The sequence below is a fragment of the Lonchura striata genome, chromosome 4 (genome assembly GCF_050655825.1).
Source record: "Lonchura striata isolate lonStrDom1 chromosome 4, ASM5065582v1, whole genome shotgun sequence".
Lineage (NCBI taxonomy): Eukaryota > Metazoa > Chordata > Aves > Passeriformes > Estrildidae > Lonchura > Lonchura striata.
Genome location: NC_140706.1, coordinates 18,495,174 through 18,514,151, shown reverse-complemented (window position 1 = coordinate 18,514,151; position 18,978 = coordinate 18,495,174). Strand labels below are relative to the sequence as shown.

The following is an 18,978-nucleotide window of genomic DNA, read 5'->3' as shown; positions in this document are numbered from 1 at the left end:
TTTCTGCCCCTCCTGTCCTGCAGCTTCACTGTGCCTTGAAACATGACCACCTGTTGGATGAGAATGATGAACAGCAAGCAGCTTTCAAGGAGGTTGCTAGGAAATGGAAAAACTTTATCTCTTTCAAAATCGAAACCTTGTTTTACCAGGGTCTCCCCCAAAGAGAACAAAACCTTCAAAAGTCCACTTAAAAAAAATAACATAAATATGGCATATTTCAAAATAGGAGCATAAGTTTAGTATTCAAATTTTGCAATGCCAAATAGCAATTTCAAAAGATTTATTTTTAAAGCACAGAATGGAAACTTAGTCCTCTTCCCAAATACAAGGTACACTCACTGCTTTGAAGGAAGATCATGCATTAAGCAGCGTTGTTCATTCAAAGAGCTGAGTTTTAAGTCAGTTAAGAATGACAGCTAGTAGGGAAGAAAATATTTTAGATTTCTAAATGCTTTTTCTAGTTTCTGCTGCTTAGCACTACATCATGCCTACAGATATATATAAATTGCAAGTAACATGATTATGCTGAGGGTTATGCACAACCTCCAATGCTAAATCAGAATTTAAAAATCCACTCTCTGTTGAAATTTTTCATTACAAAAAATTCCAGATTGAGAAGACAGGCATTCAGGAACAAATTCACAGAAACTAGGCAGGCTGAGACATGCAAACATTCAACAAATCATGCACTGCACACATACATTGCACTAAGGACTAAAGAACTGCATAGATTGAAATGCTAGGCTACCAAGGACAGATGTTATCCAAAGAGCTTTTAAAACTATGCATTTCATTAACAGTTGCTAAATTTTGTTGTGTAACTAGCCCTACACTGATTTGCATTATTATGGTGTGGTTCTACAGGAAACTTTCATATCCATTGCTGGAACACAAAGTCTGAGAAGCAAAGAATTAGGCCCCAAGTTTTGTTGGTTTTATATACGACTTTATTTTATCTTTATAACAGTATTCAGGACTGAACAGACTAGCTACAAAAACTTCAGCTGGTATTTCTTTTCCTCTTCACCTATTAAAAATGGTGAAGATGGCAAATAGAAAAGCTTTCAAGGCATTAGCTGGTACCAAACCATGTGCCAGACAGAAAAGAGTCAATGAAGGTACTCTAGAACACAATCTCAACTGGGACGCAATACAGAACTCCGACTTGATTCAGCTGCTTGAGGAGGCATGGGATCCATCACCTCAGCAGACTGAAGTCAGATTACTTTTTAACTAGTTAGATGACCTTTCAAATGTATTACTGCACATCACTCCCAGTCCCAGGGACTGTGCTGATAACATCCCTGCTTACTGTAGCAGCCTGGATGAGTTTGAACTTGCTTTTAGTATTTTCTGCTCATTTTTCAGTACACAATTTCTTTGTGCCATTAAAAACGTATTAGGGTCCTGTCCCTTTACTATTACCAAAGCCTATTTCAAGGATCCAGACTTGTCTCATGCTCTTCAGTTTCATCAGGCAGTTCTTCAGCAGATGCATCACACACATCGTCCTGGCCATCTGCAGGCTGATTTGGCTCATCAGGTTCCCCAGCTGCAATCTGAGTTGTTTCTTCTTCCTCTTCTTCCTCAACTTCTCCATCATCCTCTACATCCATCTCAAACACCCTGATGTGGCGGAGGTTTGAACTTAGCTGTATAGACAGTAAGAAGTCCCTGTTAATGACCAAATAAGTAAAAACACCAACAGCATTTTAATTGTCAGCCAATAGCTTTGAAAACAACTTTCATCTTGGAAATGGGCGTTTCAACTTTTTTATTGCTCTACAGGCTGAGAAGTAAAGCAAGCAGATTGATTACCTTCAATCAGAAGTTTTTCCATCCTGTGCTATTAGACAGGTATGACTGTATTTTGACACACTAACAGCAGATTATGAGAAAATAATCTATTTGTTTAAAAAAAAAAGCTAACTTTTAGGTTACCACTTCAGACAGCACACTTCCTTTAACAGACAAGCTTTTTCAGAGATACTGCACTTACCACACAAGAAACTTTTCTAACGCCATTTACAGAAACATACTGAGCTTTCATGTTCTCCAGCACTCTCCACTGACTCTCCAAGAAGACAGTACGTGTGGGTATCTCACCGCTTCGCTCATCCAGCCTGCACACAGCAAGAAAAAAATCACAAAGCTGGTTCACAAGAAACAACTGCAGTTCTAAGAAAAAGCCTCCAATCTCACCATATGCAACAAGAAAATAAGCCTATGAAACCATCATAATGCTGCTATGATACTCTAGAGGAGGAGTTTCAACTGTAGAGACACAGCACATTCCAACCGAGTTAAAAACATTAGAGCAGGTGAGAAGGGACTTGCAAAGTCTGATCTTCCCACCAGAAACACCTATAGCAGGATGTGGGTGGCTTTTTTCAAACCTCTCCTCTGAACAGAGCAGTTTCCAAACACAGTCCTGGATGGAGTACCCCCACTAACACAGAAGTTTGGCCTCCATGACCTTTCAAAGATGCATCACTACCCCACTCACAGGGATTGTATGAAGAAGACACTCCCTACCTATTACAGCAGCTAAGATTAGTTTGAATTTACTCTTAATATTTTCTGTTCATTCTTCAATGCACAATATCTTTGCGGCATAAAAAGTTAATTTACAGTTCAGTGTGGCTCTTTATCTTGAAATAAAAATGCATTACAAGCAAACCACTAGAGAAGAATGAGAGAAAAGTAAAAGGAAGGAACATACAGCAACTAAAGAATTGGATTCACTGATTGAACTACATTGGTCTTTGCGTGTGTGTTCATTTTCACCTAATGCTCTCCTCTACCAATGCTGATGGAAGCAGCAGTACCAGTTCTGATGTTTTAAGGTTAAGCTGACAATATTTGTAAGGGTGGCTACCAGGGAAAGATCAAGAAATACCTGTGTATTCTTATTACCAGGCAGAGGTATATGAGCACATATGCTGAAAACATCCTACACTGAAGTATTCTGACTAGCAAAGTTAGCACCTTCTAACGAAGATTTCTGATTCTACAAGGTGTCTTCAACTGATCCTTCCATTTCACGGCAGACAAGTACAGAAGTAGTATTAGTATCAAAAAACCCAAAACCAACCCGCCAAAAACCACAAAACAAACTATTTAAGAAGCTTCCATCTCTCCCATCCTACTCTCCTGGCAGAAAAAGTTTGTTTTTAAAATATTTATACATGCGCAAAGCACGAGTAACCGTACGCAATTACAATATTTGCTTAATTTGCTTTTCAGTTCTACATTCTCAGATTTGCTCAAGGTTTTTCAATACCTTTCCACAGAATCCAAAATGAATTTCCTGTCTTGGTCCTCATCCACATATACTGAAGATAAAGGCAGCTGGGCCAAGACCCTCTCCTTCCCCTCTTGTTGCACACTCTCTTTCAGAACTACAGTTACAGTTTCATCATCGTAGAAGTGAGCATCCAAACAACTGTAGCATCTAAAGGAAAATAATTTAGAAAGCATCAAGTACCAGAAAATAATGCAGAACTATAATATTTTAAAGTTGACCAGCACTCATGTTTAAAAGTATTCAGTACTTAACAATGAGTTTCATAGTAAATAATAATAAAATAATAAAAGAGGTCAGTTGTGCAGCTATGACTGAACGATAGCTATAATCTGGCAGACTCCTGCATCATGCAGGAAAAATTATTATGAAGGGGAAAAAAAAGCAACTCACAAAAAGCCCTTATTAGCAACTTTCACATTTCAGATGAATAAATAATACCTAAGAAAATTTAGAAATTCAGCTGAAGGTACTAAGGGCAAATCATATCTGGCTTCTGTACATGAAAAGGATGAGTTTAGTCTATCATATAAGATGGCCACATTCAGGCATACCAAGTCTTATCTTACTTAAAGAACATCACAGAGGTAAACAATACCTGTTTCCAGCTAGATTTGTTTCTTGCACATGTGTTAAATCTTCAGTTTTCAACTGCAAAATTAAAATTTACTTGACCTTGAGATGAAGTGCAAAGTAAGATTTTTCTTCATGCACCTGTACTATTTCTTACATCCAGATTCACCCAGGTGAGTTAATTTCAAAGGTAACAATGCAAGAAAACCAGTAGGAAATATGATTTTTAATTCAGCAATCTGCAAAAAAATCATATATACTGACCTGGTGTCTGAACTCTCATTTATACTGTTGTTCAAGAAGTTCCCAAACTCTACTGCAAGAATCCCATTACTGACAGACCTAGAACAACAGAGTTAATTGTCTCAGTGACAAAAGCCTTTCTCTTCACTGAGAATCAAAAATCTCTAACGGCAACTGTGGTACAAGATGGTGAAAAAGCCTACGCTTAGCACGATACATGGCTACATGCCAAAATTATGCAATTGGTGGATGGGAATCTTATAAATTCTTCTGCTCCTCAAAAAAAACAAGACTAATGGAGTCAAAATGGAAAACTACATCTGGCTTATGTAGAGAAGAGAAAGCCATCATTAAATTACAGAAGGCAAGACATTAATCAAAGAATACTATTTACAGTAAGACAAAGCAACACTGGAAGGAGGATTCCTTGAATTTTTTTGTAAGTTTGCACAATTAAGTAATTCTGTTAGCTGCAATCTAATGGAGTCTGATTTCTACCTTATCCCAGAACAATCCTGGGTCTTGAGATTAGATGTTCTGAGTCTAATACAACACAAACTGCTGCTGCACTTCATAATGAACTCCTCATTTTCTCTAGTATTCAAGAGAGATTGTATTCATGGTGCTCATTCCTTATTTTTATTAAACATATTTAAATTGTAACTGGCAAAGCTCACACACCACTTCCTCCCTCTTTTCGTCTTACCTGGAAGTATCAGTATGTCTCCTCAAAATGTGTATTTTAGAAATAGAATTTTCTAACATGGTGAAGAGAACATAATGTAAACTAGATGTTTTGTCATTCCACCTGCAATGTGGGGGAAAAATGAAAATTTAGATCAAGTTTTCGTAACTAGTAAACTACCTGGAACAAGGAATAGCAGCATACTTACAGAAATGGCAATTTAAATAACTGAGGTGTAGAATCTTCACTGCAAAGGAAAGACAAAACAGTTTATAAAATGCTACTCATGCCTGAGTTTTAGTTGCACATTTCTTTAGCTGCTTTTAGTAAAGAAATACCTTCGAGAAACTTTGTAGAGAGACATGCAGACTGCTTGATGCACTGACTTTCCAATTACATCCTAACAAATATAAAAAATAGGCCATAAAATACAGGCAGTTATTCATAATTATACATGTCTTTAAGAAAAAAAAAAACCCCAACCAACCTAACAACAACCTCTGAGTACATCTGAAAGAAAACTTCACCAGTATTTATCCTGGAATAAACATCTCTAATGCAAACACTACCATGACTTCATACATTTGTTTCATGTTTCTCCATATTAGACTAATGTACTGCCAACTAACACAGTTATCTGGTACACAGCGAATACAGACACATAATCAACATTAAAACCAGAACCCAAAATCGTGTGAACAGAATATGTTAAACAAAAAAATCTTTCACTGTGCTTTCCCTGGCCAAAGGCTTGTGACATCCCAATAGTGAAATTGGACTCTACCCAAGTTATAGGCACTCAAAAGGAAAGATTAAAACTTCAGGCCCTGCTGAGCATGACTGCTACCTTCAGTTGGCCACTATCCCTAAAAGAAAGTTATCATTTGTAAAAACAGAACTTACAGCTGGCTTTTGTATACACTGATCAATGACCCCTTCCATTTGCCTTTTGACAAAATGCAGTGATTTCTCAGGATAGTAGGGAAACAGAAGTGGGCTTTCTGTAAACAGACAAAGTTAATTTTAAAAATGGTTTATAGAAACATATTACACCATTATTATCTACAAAACCAGATTTTCTAAAGACTATTTTCCAAACAAAAATGCTACCATTTCCCCCCTTTTTATTGAATTAAATAGGCAGAAAAAGGCAACTGTGGCAAATTCTATTATATGCAGCTTATGCTGTCAAGATTTTATAGTCTTTGGTTTCTAAAGCTAAACTAAAATAATTGCTCATTATAGTCTCTGCTCATTATAGTCTCTTACTTCTTTTTCACCACTAATTAACAAAATAGTCTCAGACTCCACTGATAGAGAATAAGTTAGGACACTTCCACAGGTACAACCTAAGCATAACTATTGCTTTCTTGAACTGGAATTAAGATATCCTAAAATAGACCTCTTCTGAGATTCCTTGGCAAGCCAACACTTCTGAGACTGGTACAGAAAAGATGGGGAACTCCCAATATCCAGAAAATAGTAATTGACTGGGTAAGCAGCTACATAAACCCTGTGCAAAATAATAAGGCCCATTTCTTTTTTTCTATTTTTAGATGAAGACCAATGAGTAACACTACAGAAGTAACTCATAAGCATGAAAAAATACAACTCTTCTACATTAGTTAAATTCTGCATATATCTTGCATTCACTTCTTTTTCATGAAAGCACTTTACCTTTAAGATGAGTACTATCTTTAAGAAAGTTAAACCACTGGTTCCCCTCTGTATTAGGTGGTGATACAAGGTCATCATCTTCATCTTTCAAGTACTAGAAAAGAAACACATTTTTAAGACAGTAATTTAAGAATAGGGAACATTAGAATTCACCTTAACTATTGCCCCTAGCGAATATATTAAACATTTCTTGTTAAATTAACATGTCATAGTCTTAAAACTAAATATGCCATCCCATCTACAAACAATAAGAAAAATCAATTATTCTTTAAGATCACATGGTGATATTTCCCTAAGAAACTGATTTTTAAATCAAGTCTGAACACAAATGTTTTGAAATGCAGTGATTAATTCCATAGTTTAACAAACATATCAGTTTTACTGAAGCTGGCTTTTACAGTTTTACTAATGCTGCAAAATATTGTCTTTTCCTAAAAATGCAGCAGGTGTAAAGTGAAACGACAAGGTTTCAAATCCTCATTTTCCTAATAATAAGGGGAAACTATTTACTCTATTTTACCATCACTGGTATGTGCAACAGAGAGCAAAAAGGCCAGGCAAGGAAAATGGATACAGCTTTATGTCTCTAAGGATTTTCTCATTTATTCTTTTTGCATTTATTCCTTTGTTTTTTACCTGGCCAACTCTCTCCACATTGAAGTATTTTCCTTTACGATTGTAAAGTTCTGGTGCCTAAAAAATAATGCAAACAAACCTATTACTTAAACACAAAAATAACGAGAAGTAGTGAACAAAAATATGATTAATTATTTTACACTAATATTTTTCAGACTCAGCTATTGTCAGCAAAAGTACAGCCAGTTCATGTACTTGGAAAACCAGTATCACCAACCTCATTGAAGTGCTCAGTAAGAAAATCGGCAACAAATGTGATATCTTTTTGAGTCATCTAAAAGGAAAAAAAAAAAGCAACAAAAGCAAAGGGTAAGAAACACATTTCAGTGTGCACAGAACTGATGTTCTATAGGCTGTACAAGCACAGCTCCCTCAGCCTGTGCTCACAGGGCAAATGTTCCAGCCTCCAACCCACTTGGGAGTGCTCTACTGAACTCATCCCAGACTATTCTTGTCTTTTCCAGGATGGTCCTAAACTGGAGATGCAACCAAGTGCTAAATAAGGACAACTACTTCTCCTGACCTCGCTGTCATTACTACAGCCCTGGTCATCCCTGCCACTTTTGCCAGGGCCCACTGCTGGCTCATCCAGTGATTCCCACATCATCTCGGCAGAGCTGACATCTTCCCAGCCACATGGGCTCCAGCAGTGCACTCACAGGGGGTTAACCCACCCCACAACAGAACCTTGCATCTTGTCCTTCATGAACTGCAGGGGGTCCCCACCTGTTCCTCCAGACTGTCTACTTCTGGAAGGCACATCTGCTCTCAAGGGAGGGCAGTGTGTTGATGGCTGCAAATTTGATGCAGGTGTTACTGTATTATTATATATTCCCTCTCCTCTACGAGGGCATTGATAAAGATATTAAAATCTCACTCTGGTTAACTCCATCATTGACAGCACATAACGAGCTGCTATACAGAGGCCTTGCATACCCAGCATACTAAATACAACTCTGTTAACAAAGAAAACAGAAAAAGTAATTCATGCATGACAGCATACTAGTGTGAATGTGCAGGCACCAACTTTCGCAAAAAATGACACAGACACTACCCTTCAAGTTCTGGAACAAAAATAAACCTTTAATTCTGCTTTAAAGATGAGCAGAATATAAAGGATATCACCATTTATCACAAAATGTTATTATTACCTTGTTCAGCTCTGGAAGCACATGATCTTCTGACATCCTCAACATGGCTGAGAGAAAAAATATATTCTTATTGCATTTATACTGTTTTCCTAATATTCTTAATTTTTCACAGGTATGTAATAAGACACTGCTGTTAAAAAAGATTAATTCATTAGAAGCAAAAGAGCCTGGGATGAAGAATTACAAATCGAGACTGAAATTAAGTCTCTCTAGTCTCACTAGCTTACATTGCAAATCTTCAAGAATTTTTATCTTTAATCTTTCTCAACTGCATTCTACCCTGTATGAGACTGAAACAAAATTATTATGGAAAGGGCTCATAAGAATTTGTTCATGTCCATACTCAGAGTACTAAAATGGATACATAAAATACATGAAAACTGTCATGCTCAGAAAAATGTGTTTTAAGAGAATTGCACAGGATTAGTTTTAAATCTGCAAGGCTTGGATAAAGTTCTCTGTTTAGTATGAAATTAAACAAACAGTGAACATAACATCATGATAGAGAACTTTGATAGTTCTGTGTTCTGCAATTTTAAAATTAGAACTATTATATTCCGCTAGTAAGTAACACTGCATATCTAGTGCTTTTACAATATCTGGTAATAACACTTAGTTTTTGTAAAGTAGTTCTAAAAGTATCAAACAGAAGTTATAAATTTATTCATAAACACTTAATAAAAACAAGCAGACTAAAATAAATCATGCTTCACTTCCTTCTAACACTTTTTCTGCAGCTACACAGACACAACTGAAGGTGGCTATTAAGTGGATATTCAGTGGATATCTGAGCAGAACCTTAAAAGTAACTAGGCTCTCACAGGAGAAAACAGCAAGTAAAAGAAAATCGGGCTATATTTCAAATCTGGTGTAGACTAAAAAATGCCCTTTATTTTTCTCCAAATCAAGACCAGCAAATTGCTCATGAAGCAAAAAAACAGACTGGAGCAATATTACAGGTCAAGTACATACAATACCCACTCTATATATACTAAATTTAATCAAGAACTACTGAATTTATTATCTGTGTTTAATATTATAATTACTCTTGCCTCATAAACTATATCACTTTACATGTCCAAAAATTTTCTATGATAGAAAAAGAAATAGATGATTAAAACTAAGGCTAGCCTAGTTACTTGCCTGCATTTCAATGCTTACAATATAAAACAGATACTGGATGATTACTGTGACCAATCTTACCAACATAGAGCCATCGAAAAAATGCCTTGAAGTTTTTCATACTACTGTCAATCACTCTAAACAAGAAACAAGAAAAGAAATTACAAAATCTGACTGTCACAAGCTGCTCCAGGCTTAAGTCTTTACCACAGAAAGGCCTGCAAGCACTGTCAGTTTTTTTCAAAATGCCCAATGCAACATTTCAAGTAGGAATATTCTACTGGTATGAGTCCAACTGCAGTGAGACAAGATGAAAGCTCAGCACCAACAGAGGAGTCTTGCTCTCCCAACCTCCTCTATTCCCAGCCCATAAATCTCCTCCAATACAAGACTGAATAGGAATGTTTTTTAAATTCTCCAGACTTTACACTTACTGAAGCAGCTCATTTGCCTTCAAGATAAAAGAACCAACAGCAGTAATAGCCTCTGTAAAAAAAAAAAAAAAAGTTAACCATTATTATTAAGTTTTCAAAAGTGATATCAGAGCAGGTAGGTAGCACACACACTACTGTACCATCAATTCCAGATGCATCTAATCCCAGCGATTCATATTTTTGTTTCCATAAAGCCATTCCTTTCAATTCACTCAAGTGGTATAAAAGTGCCTCAGAGCCACTAGGAAGGCAGAGGAAAGAAGCATAATTTTTTATTCACACTCTGGAAATTCAGTGTTCTGCTGCATGCTACTTTTTTTTTACTTAATGTGCAAAGTGCAAAGCTTTATAAGGTAGTCTGACATGAACAAGAGGCAAGGTATCACTTCATAAAAAGGCAGATATTGTATCAATGACACAGTTCGTGAATATTTTGCATAGATCCTATAAAACACACCAGGCAGCAATTTACAGGTGATATATAATGAACATTGTTCAAAATACTTCACTAGTTCTCTACTATGCAAAAGTAAAATAATATGTTTTGCCGTGATCACAGTCTCCATACCAGCACAGCTACATAGAAAGCACCACCCAGAAAGTGTATTTTCTTTAATCAAAGCCTATAATATGACATTTAATATAAAATTCATTAGAAATCCTGTGACTTACCTCTGCAAATGACTTATAACCAACTTTTGTATACTGGAATAGGAAGACTCTATGGACTGACCAAGTTTTTTTAAACCCTGTTGACAAAGAAATATGATCATATAATAATGATCTGTTAACATAAAAATGATTAACAGATATTGAAATAGATTAGTTTTGTATGTTTAAAAAATGTTAACATACCTTTACTGTCAGTTGGTTCATTAGTAATGCCTGAAGTTCCAGACTGAAGAAGGTGGGGAGAGAACCAAATAAGCATTTCATTTTGTGCTTCAACATCAAGTGCAAAGGCATACTCAGATAAAACAACAGTAACTACCTTGCTTTGCCCCATAATAACAGCTGCATAAACTCATCCTGAACAGAAGTGGTTGTATTCTTTTCCTGTTAGTCAAAATGATTAAAATAGATTGGTGAAGAGATTAAATCCATGCTACCAATTATCTCACAAACACTCCATATAAAGTACTTCAATTAACCCACCCATATCTTTGAATGCTGAAATCAGTGAAAATTTTCAAATCACTGAAATTTCCCTATTTTAACTGCATTACCCAATAAAAATTATAAATAGTTTGCCACCAAGAATCTATTTAAAAAAATAAATTACAAGATTCATTAACTTCTGGCCACAGTCAATGAACATAAAATTTAAACAAATCCAATAGCATCTTAAGCACAGATAATTACACGTCCTCTATTGAACTAGGCTGTAAGTGTTGTTTACAGTGATCAGTTTATCAATGACTTGAGTACAAAGAGCACAGCCTTAAACAGAAAGCAACTGATCAACAGCTGGGCAAGCTGAAAAGTATGATTTTTTTAAAAATTCAGAATACATAGAAGTATCACAATACAATTATGCTTGATTGTACACAGGTACCTTCAGCATCAGAGCACTTGACATACAATAGATTCCAGGCTGTCTCTGAACTTAGAGACTCTTATCTGGAGGCATCATGCTTAAACATTAATATATATGATAGACTAACAAGAACAACAGAACTACTGCAAAATGTGTTTTTCCAAAAGGATGGTTAATCCTACAGTACCTGTACAAACTTTGTTAGTCGTGAGTCCATCTGCATCAGTATTTCTTCCCATGCTTCACACATGCATGTCAATGACAGCTTTATATACTGCAATACAGAAACTGGTATTAGTATTATTTCCTTTCTCTCTTTCAACAACATATTCAAAAAATGGATGTTAATATAACGGGAAGATACGCTGTAGATGTTATATAAAATTTATTATCAAATTCCAAGTTGGGGCTCTACATTTACTTAAAACCAACTCAAGCTTCCTACTAGGAAACATTTACTTCACTTGCATTAGAATGTCAAAGCCTACAGAACCACAAGACTAAAAGGATGTTGTAGCACAACTGTACCTGTAACAGAGTTGAAATGTGAGTAAACTTCCGGGCCATTCGAGTTACCTCAGGTAAGTAACTTGACAACAGACTAGTGTCCAACTATAACAAATTAAAAAAGCAACAGTTAACAGATGAATTGTCTTTTAACAATATATAGATTACAGAAATTAAAAGAGAGACTGAAAAAAGGCACAGAAAATCTCTTTGTTCTTAACTCCTTACTGTTGATTTTAAAAGGAAAATACATTTAATTCAAAGAAGCAATAAGTATTTTTAATACATCTATAAAAATCCTTGAAAAGGTTCCACATTTTGGAGCTCTAACAGCATTAGCTTTAAGGATGACTGTTCTGGAAAGATGGGATAATCAAAAGTATTGTTGTTATGCCTTTATGTGCAGAATAGAGAAAATCTGAATAATTGTAACTGTAATTGAATAAATTCACATTATTCTAAAAGTAGTATTTTAAAAGAATGGCTTAGATTACCACTGTCAGTCTCATCAGTGAAAATGAAATGTTGACATCATAAATTCAAAAGTTAAACAGGGCATAATTTCAGAATGGTTGGAACTGGTAGTTTTTATTATAATGAAAAAGCAATAAAGCTACCAGAACATAATTTTAAAAGCAGTTTTACTTTTAAAAAATGATTTTACATTAGTTTACTTACCTGAAAATATGTTATCTCTGCTTCACTGTCTGAAGAGCTTTGAATCTCTGTAATAACTGACAGTGATTTCAAATCACTAGACAAACATAGTCCACGACAAGAACCTGCCACCTGAAGGATTCCAGATTACAAATTAATAAGACGTTTCATTTCCTCTAAGACATATTTACTGCTCTAACACACTGACATACAAAGATGACTGTGTTCAATGCCATGTAAAAACAAAGTAATTCTCAGCTACTGCTCAGGAACAAACCTGCTGTTTTTATGGTGTATTAACAGTGAATTTTGAAACAAGAGTGAAATTTCCCAGTTACAAGGTCTTTCCATCAATAACCAACAACTCTATCAATTAGTTTCTTTAAATTCAGCAGCCCAGTTTCACTTATGTGTAAACATATGTATATTTTCACTCAATTCAGCTGCAGCTTGGTATATTATGAAGAAAAAATATGGAAAGAAACCAAACATACCCCATTTACTGTAGCAATCTTGAACATTCCATAAGCATATATCTCAATAAATCCTGAGCTGCCACCAAGGACAAGAGCATTAAGTCTATAAAAATAAAAGAATGTGTTGATAAGCACACTAAAAAAAATTTGAACACACACAGATATAATTCTTAGTACTTAAATTCCATCCCTTTAATAATGATCCTCCAAAGAATCACTGCACAAAAGGAAACATTGTGTTACCTTCCATGAGGCAAAAAATTTAAAAACTAATATATTAGCTTGGATTTTACTGATAAAACCTGCCTCTTACATTTATAGTAAGAGTATCAATTACTACATAAACTGAGAGAATAGGGAAAAAATAGCACAGTTTAGTCACAGAGTCCTTTTCCACTAAAAGTAACAAGTTTCTAGCAATCTTCCCCTTACCAATGGCAGGCTGCAAAGCATTATTACAAAGCTACTTTGAATTACCCTGATTATATGCAGAATGAGTTTGGCACACTCACTCAGTGGCACTCCTCAGCACCACAAAGGCAATGAACATTTGAAATGCTTGCAGCAGCAGTAACAGCCACAGAAGTAAGAAATGCATCAGAAACAGAAACCCAGTTCAAAGAATGCAGTCTGAAACAGGACAGGCCTATGTTTTGCTCACTTATTAACACCAATGTGCTACACTGGCTTGGGAAAAAGCCTACAAATACAAGAAAATTAATTGCAACTTCTGCCTGCTACATGTCTAAATAAATATATGTTGAAGCAGAATATTTCTGTTAAAGCCAACACAGAACTTAGGAAAGCAGTATCTTAAAAACTTAAGGTTCAATTAATTGAGTGGATGAAGAGAGCAGAGAGAATTCCCAAAGCTACTACACCACAGACACTTCACTCTCTCTCAAGCAAGAAAATCCTACTGTAAGAAGAGCTATCAATTTTTAAAAAGGAGTAACTGGTGATAGAGAGAGACGCAGATTTGGATTAAGGAGGGTGGTTCTGCATAGTGAGACTGTAAGGAACAGTCAAATGGACAAAACAAGGCACAGACATTAAGTGCCCCCCTCAAAAAAAGCAGCACAAGGCACTGCATAAAGCCAGTCCCAGTCTGCTAAATTACATTTCCACCAGCTGCCCTTCACGTGTTTCCCAATAACGGATCTTTATTTTAAAGTAAAATTGATACAGCCAGTTTCAGAGCTACTTTTAAGTTTAGATTTGTCACACTCATACAAATCCCCAGGAACTCTCCATATAGAACAAGCATTCACAAATGTCTCCAAGACCAGTTTACATAATACATAAATCAGCCTTCAAATGTACCCCAAGATATCTGCTAAGAAGATAAGACACTAACAGCAGTTACTGATAAAGTGCCTTATAAACCCTCTAAACTAAGGGGAAAACCCTGCTGGAAACTTTAATATAGTCTTTGAACTTTATCTTTGTATATAAAAAAATATTCCATATTCATAATTGTTTTTAAAGTTTCCGAGAAATTATAACTTAACAGTAAACTCAATTATCCATTATTTTATACCTTTAAAAATGTAAATAAACAAAAAAACTCAACCAACAACCCACAGACAGAATTTACCTGACATCACCCAGAAGCTTCATAATCTCATCTGACTTTTCTTCACTGAAAATGCAAAACACATGATTAGGGCTTATGTAGTTTGTCTCAATATCAGAAAACAAACTAAAACAAAAAAATAGAGAGTTATAATATGACAATTCCTTACCTGAAAATTTTTGCAGTGGTACTGTAACTGAAAACAAAATAATTACTTTCAGTAACAATGCTCAGACATCTGTAGAGCATTAAAGATGAATAACCAAAATAACAACAAATGACAAATGGTACTTCCTCAAGCTTACTAGTGTAATACTTACTTTTTTGGTAGTGCTGGTAATTTAGGCAAAAGGAGGTTTGATTCATCTTCAGCATTGTAAAAGGAAGTGAGAACACTGAAAAAGACATAATACCGTCTTTATTACCCAAGCTGTAAAAATGAGAAAATACTTTCTTTTCAGTTGCAGAGTTAAGAGTATATATTCAATGCATTATGTATATCAAAATTAAAAATATCAGAGGATAATAATTTATGTGACCTTTAAAAATTTATCAAGTGATCAAGTTAATAAAAGAACTGAAAATCTTTTTTTATTTCCAGTGAATAAAGTTTGTATCGGCTGGCTCAGAAGCTTGTCACCAAATTTTTCATTGCCTGTAAAGCAATTACTATCAGAGGTTTTCTGTTTAAACTCTCTCCAAACCTGCAGTACAACCTACCCACACCTCAAAACAGCTAAAGATACATTGCAGTAACAGGAAGATCAAAGCACAATACTTAATACCACATCTTGGATATATCAGAAGGTCAAGATTCCCCACAAAAAGCTAAGCCTATTCCCACCAGGAGAAGAATGTCAGTGTGGTTAAAGGCACAGCTATTTTCTTGCTATTTTAAATCTGATGCTTATGGCAGGTGAGGAGGGAAATCCTCAAATCAGGAGCTTACACCACCTGCCTCCTTTAAATAAGTGTTTTATTTAACATGTTCTTGCACTGCCATAAGGTGCACATCAGAGGCTTCCTTAAGACAACAGAAATAGGGACCATGATGTCCTCCAGGTCACAAGTGCTGCTGAGACTTGTTCAATCACACAGAGTTCATGGTCACTAAAGAAAATCTGACTTCCTGAACAGGATTGCCAATGAAATTGGATGTAACACCAAGGACAAAACATGAAAGACATAAACACCAAAATAAAAATCTTGAAAACACAGAATAAATATTTAAATATAATACCTATTCTGACTAACAAAAGAGATAAACATAACATTCTTATAATTAGTTTAATAAATTGATATTGAAGCAAACTGGATCAGAAGACAGGCTGTACATGCTAACACTAGATTAAGCAGCTCTTAAGGAAGAGAAACACAAAATCATGCACAAAATCACCCGAAGAACCACAAGACTAAGGTGTCAGCACTAAAAATAAGCATATGAAAAGTGTCTATTCTAAAAAAAGGAAAATTTAGTCAAGTTGTGAGAAAAACCCTCAGGTATGGAATACTGTATTATTTTATGTAACTGCTTGTAACATTAAGAATAAAAATTATCAGTAAGGTGGCATTACATAGCTCATGATTTACTTTTCAGACTCACCTGCTTTCCTCAGTTACTTCCATCCAATGCATGTATGTGATAGATAACTCCACAGAGAAGGAGTGCAAGCTTTCAGGCTTTTCTACATCACACAGAATAATCCGCTTGGTATCAGCAAGGCCAAAAGCCAAAACTAGAGAAAGACAAGTAAAATGTATAAATAACCAATGAGCAAAATGTCTATCTTACACTGACCTAGAACTGAACACGCTTCTAACACTTTTAACAATAGTTCTGATAAAGTAGAGGCTTCCAATTTTGCAAACTTGAGTCCAATATTATGTATAACATTGTCCACCAGAAAGATTTTGTGGACAAAAAACACAAATTAGGAGCTGAGCAACTTTTGTATCACTTTCTTCACTCATAATAGAGAATTGCAGGCAGAGGTTTCTCCATTTCCTTCCTTATAATCACAGGTAATCATCTTAAAAAGAAGTTTCTTAAACTCTTCAGATGCCTTCATAAAACAATATAGGTAGTTTTTATACACATGTCATGGAAGAATATTGTTCCCATTCTCCCACCTCCAGTGAATCAAAAATTAACTGATTTCTGGCATAAGTTTATTAAGCTACTAATTTCAACATTATTTCTATTAATAAGGAAAAGGCTATGTTTTTCTTCTCTGGTCTATAATTAGAGCAATTTTAGCCTATGAAGTTTTGCCTATGTTAAGTAAGCTAAGCTTTTCAATCAATCCTGATCAAACAGCTTCTTTCCCTCCCAATAAACTTTGTAGTTCATACAAAATATCCTGCTTAGTTAGGAGGTTGAAATTTTGCTATACCCTGAAAAGCAACATTTGGCACATAAATCTGAAATCTTTCTTGCAATTGCATTCAACAGTGTTAATATCTCTATTGCTGTGAACGAACCTACATAAAATTAAGCCACCCTTTTCTTCAAACACAGTTTACTTGAAAATTTCCTTCACAGATGAGAGGCATCGTCATTCATGAGTTCCCATGGGGTTTTATTGCACCATATCATCTCATATACTTGACATTACTTTTGCCATCTGGTCTCCAAGCAAGAGCAGTCACTTCTTTTCCTGTATTTTCATTTGGAGGCAAACTCCAAACACGTTGAAAGTTTGCAAGCCGATGAAGTAAAACCTGTAACACGAATGCATTGAAGACAAACTTAAACCACATTCTCCCATTAATAAAGTTAGTAAATCAGTTCAAGATGCACCTTTTTTACCCATTTTAACCCCTGTGTCTTAAACACCACCTGCTCCTCTAGCAGATGATTCACTCCTATATTCTTTTAGAGGGCAGCACACAGTTTATAGCAGAAGAGAGAAACAAGATGCATAAGGATACAAGCTCCTAACCAACAGGGGTTACCCACCACCTCTCTAGCAGACAGCCCGAAAGCACAAGTCTTGTCTTCCTACATGATCATACACTGCAGTTCCACGGGAAAAAGTACTTAAAATTAGATTTAATTTAAATAGGCCCATCCATGCATTTAAAATCCTAAAAACAAGCAACGAGCGCATCGTATATGAATTTGTTCGGAAATCAGAATGCAAAATATGAAGGAGCAGTAAGACACTTGACTTAAAAAATTGCTGTCCTTAAATGCCTGTCGAGACTCACGAGAAACATGCTGCAAGTAACAGCAAAGGCATGCGGGCCTGCAGGGAGGGCAGCGCCGCTCCTCCCGAGCTCTCACCAGCAGCCGCACTCACCTCCCCCGCTCGGTTGGCCAGGGCGATCAGGTCCCTTTTGGGGGACCAGGCCATGAACACGACCTCCTGCGGCAGCTGCTTCTCGCCCACCTGCCTGAAGGCGGGCATGGCTGCGGGCTGCGCCGAGCCCGCCGGGCCTGCTCCGCTTCCGGGGCGGCGCTGCCCGCCGCGGCAAGGAGCGGGGCGGGGCTCGGAGCCGTGCGGGTTGTCCCGGCAGCGGGGCGGGGCTCGGAGCCGTGCGGGTTATCCCGGCAGCGGGGCGGGGCTCGGAGCCGTGCGGGTTATCCCGGCAGCGGGGCGGGATTTGGGAGCCGTGCGGGTTATCCCGACAGCGGGGCGGGGCTCGGAGCCGTGCGGGTTATCCCGACAGCGGGGCGGGGCTCGGAGCCGTGCGGGAGATCCCGGCAGCGGGGCGGGGCTCGGAGCCGTGCGGGTTGTCCCGGCAGCGGGGCGGGGCTCGGAGCCGTGCGGGTTATCCCGGCAGCGGGGCGGGATTTGGAGCCGTGCGGGTTATCCCGGCAGCGGGGCGGGATTTGGAGCCGTGCGGGTTGTCCCGGCAGCGGGGCGGGGCTCGGAGCCGTGCGGGTTGTCCCGGCAGCGGGGCGGGATTTGGGAGCCGTGCGGGTTGTCCCGGCAGCGGGGCGGGATTTGGAGCCGTGCGGGTTATCCCGGCAGCGGGGCGGGATTTGGAGCCGTGCGGGTTATCCCGGCAGCGGGGCGGGGCTCGGAGCCGTGCGGGTTGTCCCGGCAGCGGGGCGGGATTTGGGAGCCGTGCGGGTTGTCCCGGCAGCGGGGCGGGGCTCGGAGCCGTGCGGGTTATCCCGGCAGCGGGGCGGGGCTCGGAGCCGTGCGGGTTGTCCCGGCAGCGGGGCGGGGCTCGGAGCCGTGCGGGTTATCCCGGCAGCGGGGCGGGATTTGGAGCCGTGCGGGTTGTCCCGGCAGCGGGGCGGGATTTGGAGCCGTGCGGGTTGTCCCGGCAGCGGGGCGGGATTTGGAGCCGTGCGGGTTATCCCGGCAGCGGGGCGGGATTTGGGAGCGCTGCGGGTTATCCCGGCAGCGGGGCGGGGCTCGGGAGCGGAGCCGCCGCAGCGCTGAGCC

General features: G+C 38.0%; 1 protein-coding gene across 3 annotated transcripts; it reads right to left on the bottom strand.

Moving 5' to 3' along the window:
* Positions 1-265: 265 nt before the first annotated feature.
* On the bottom strand, positions 266-18,024 carry ANAPC4 (anaphase promoting complex subunit 4). 3 transcript variants are annotated; one of them, XM_085577747.1, is made up of 28 exons: positions 17,881-18,024; positions 17,060-17,299; positions 16,182-16,314; positions 14,899-14,973; positions 14,748-14,774; positions 14,600-14,644; positions 13,021-13,105; positions 12,548-12,658; positions 11,891-11,974; positions 11,550-11,636; positions 10,817-10,881; positions 10,681-10,723; positions 10,498-10,574; positions 9,966-10,066; positions 9,826-9,877; positions 9,473-9,528; positions 8,270-8,316; positions 7,336-7,392; positions 7,119-7,175; positions 6,483-6,576; positions 5,709-5,806; positions 5,144-5,205; positions 5,014-5,052; positions 4,827-4,928; positions 4,142-4,219; positions 3,284-3,454; positions 2,000-2,123; positions 266-1,652 (listed from the first exon to the last, which is right to left on the bottom strand). In XM_085577747.1, exons 3-28 carry the CDS (start codon positions 16,211-16,213, stop codon positions 1,437-1,439), a joined length of 2,085 nt encoding a protein of 694 aa, XP_085433873.1. In that variant the 5' UTR covers positions 16,214-16,314; positions 17,060-17,299; positions 17,881-18,024; the 3' UTR covers positions 266-1,436. The 3 variants fall into 3 exon arrangements, with proteins under 3 accessions (XP_085433873.1, XP_021410017.1, XP_021410016.1); XM_021554342.4 differs by having other exon boundaries at positions 17,064-17,299; XM_021554341.4 differs by having other exon boundaries at positions 17,194-17,299.
* Between the last annotated feature and the right edge of the window lie 954 nt (positions 18,025-18,978).

Bases quoted from the DNA above. Each gene is read 5' to 3' on its own strand.
- ANAPC4 (XM_021554341.4), bottom strand. From the start codon at position 17,988: ATGCCCGCCTTCAGGCAGGTGGGCGAGAAGCAGCTGCCGCAGGAGGTC. The intron at 17,300-17,880 runs GTGAGTGCGGCT...TTCGTGTTACAG, and splicing joins TGGCCAACCGAGCGGGGGAG to GTTTTACTTCATCGGCTTGC. The intron at 14,645-14,747 runs GTAAGGAATTGT...TTGCATTTTCAG, and splicing joins ACCACTGCAAAAATTTTCAG to TGAAGAAAAGTCAGATGAGA.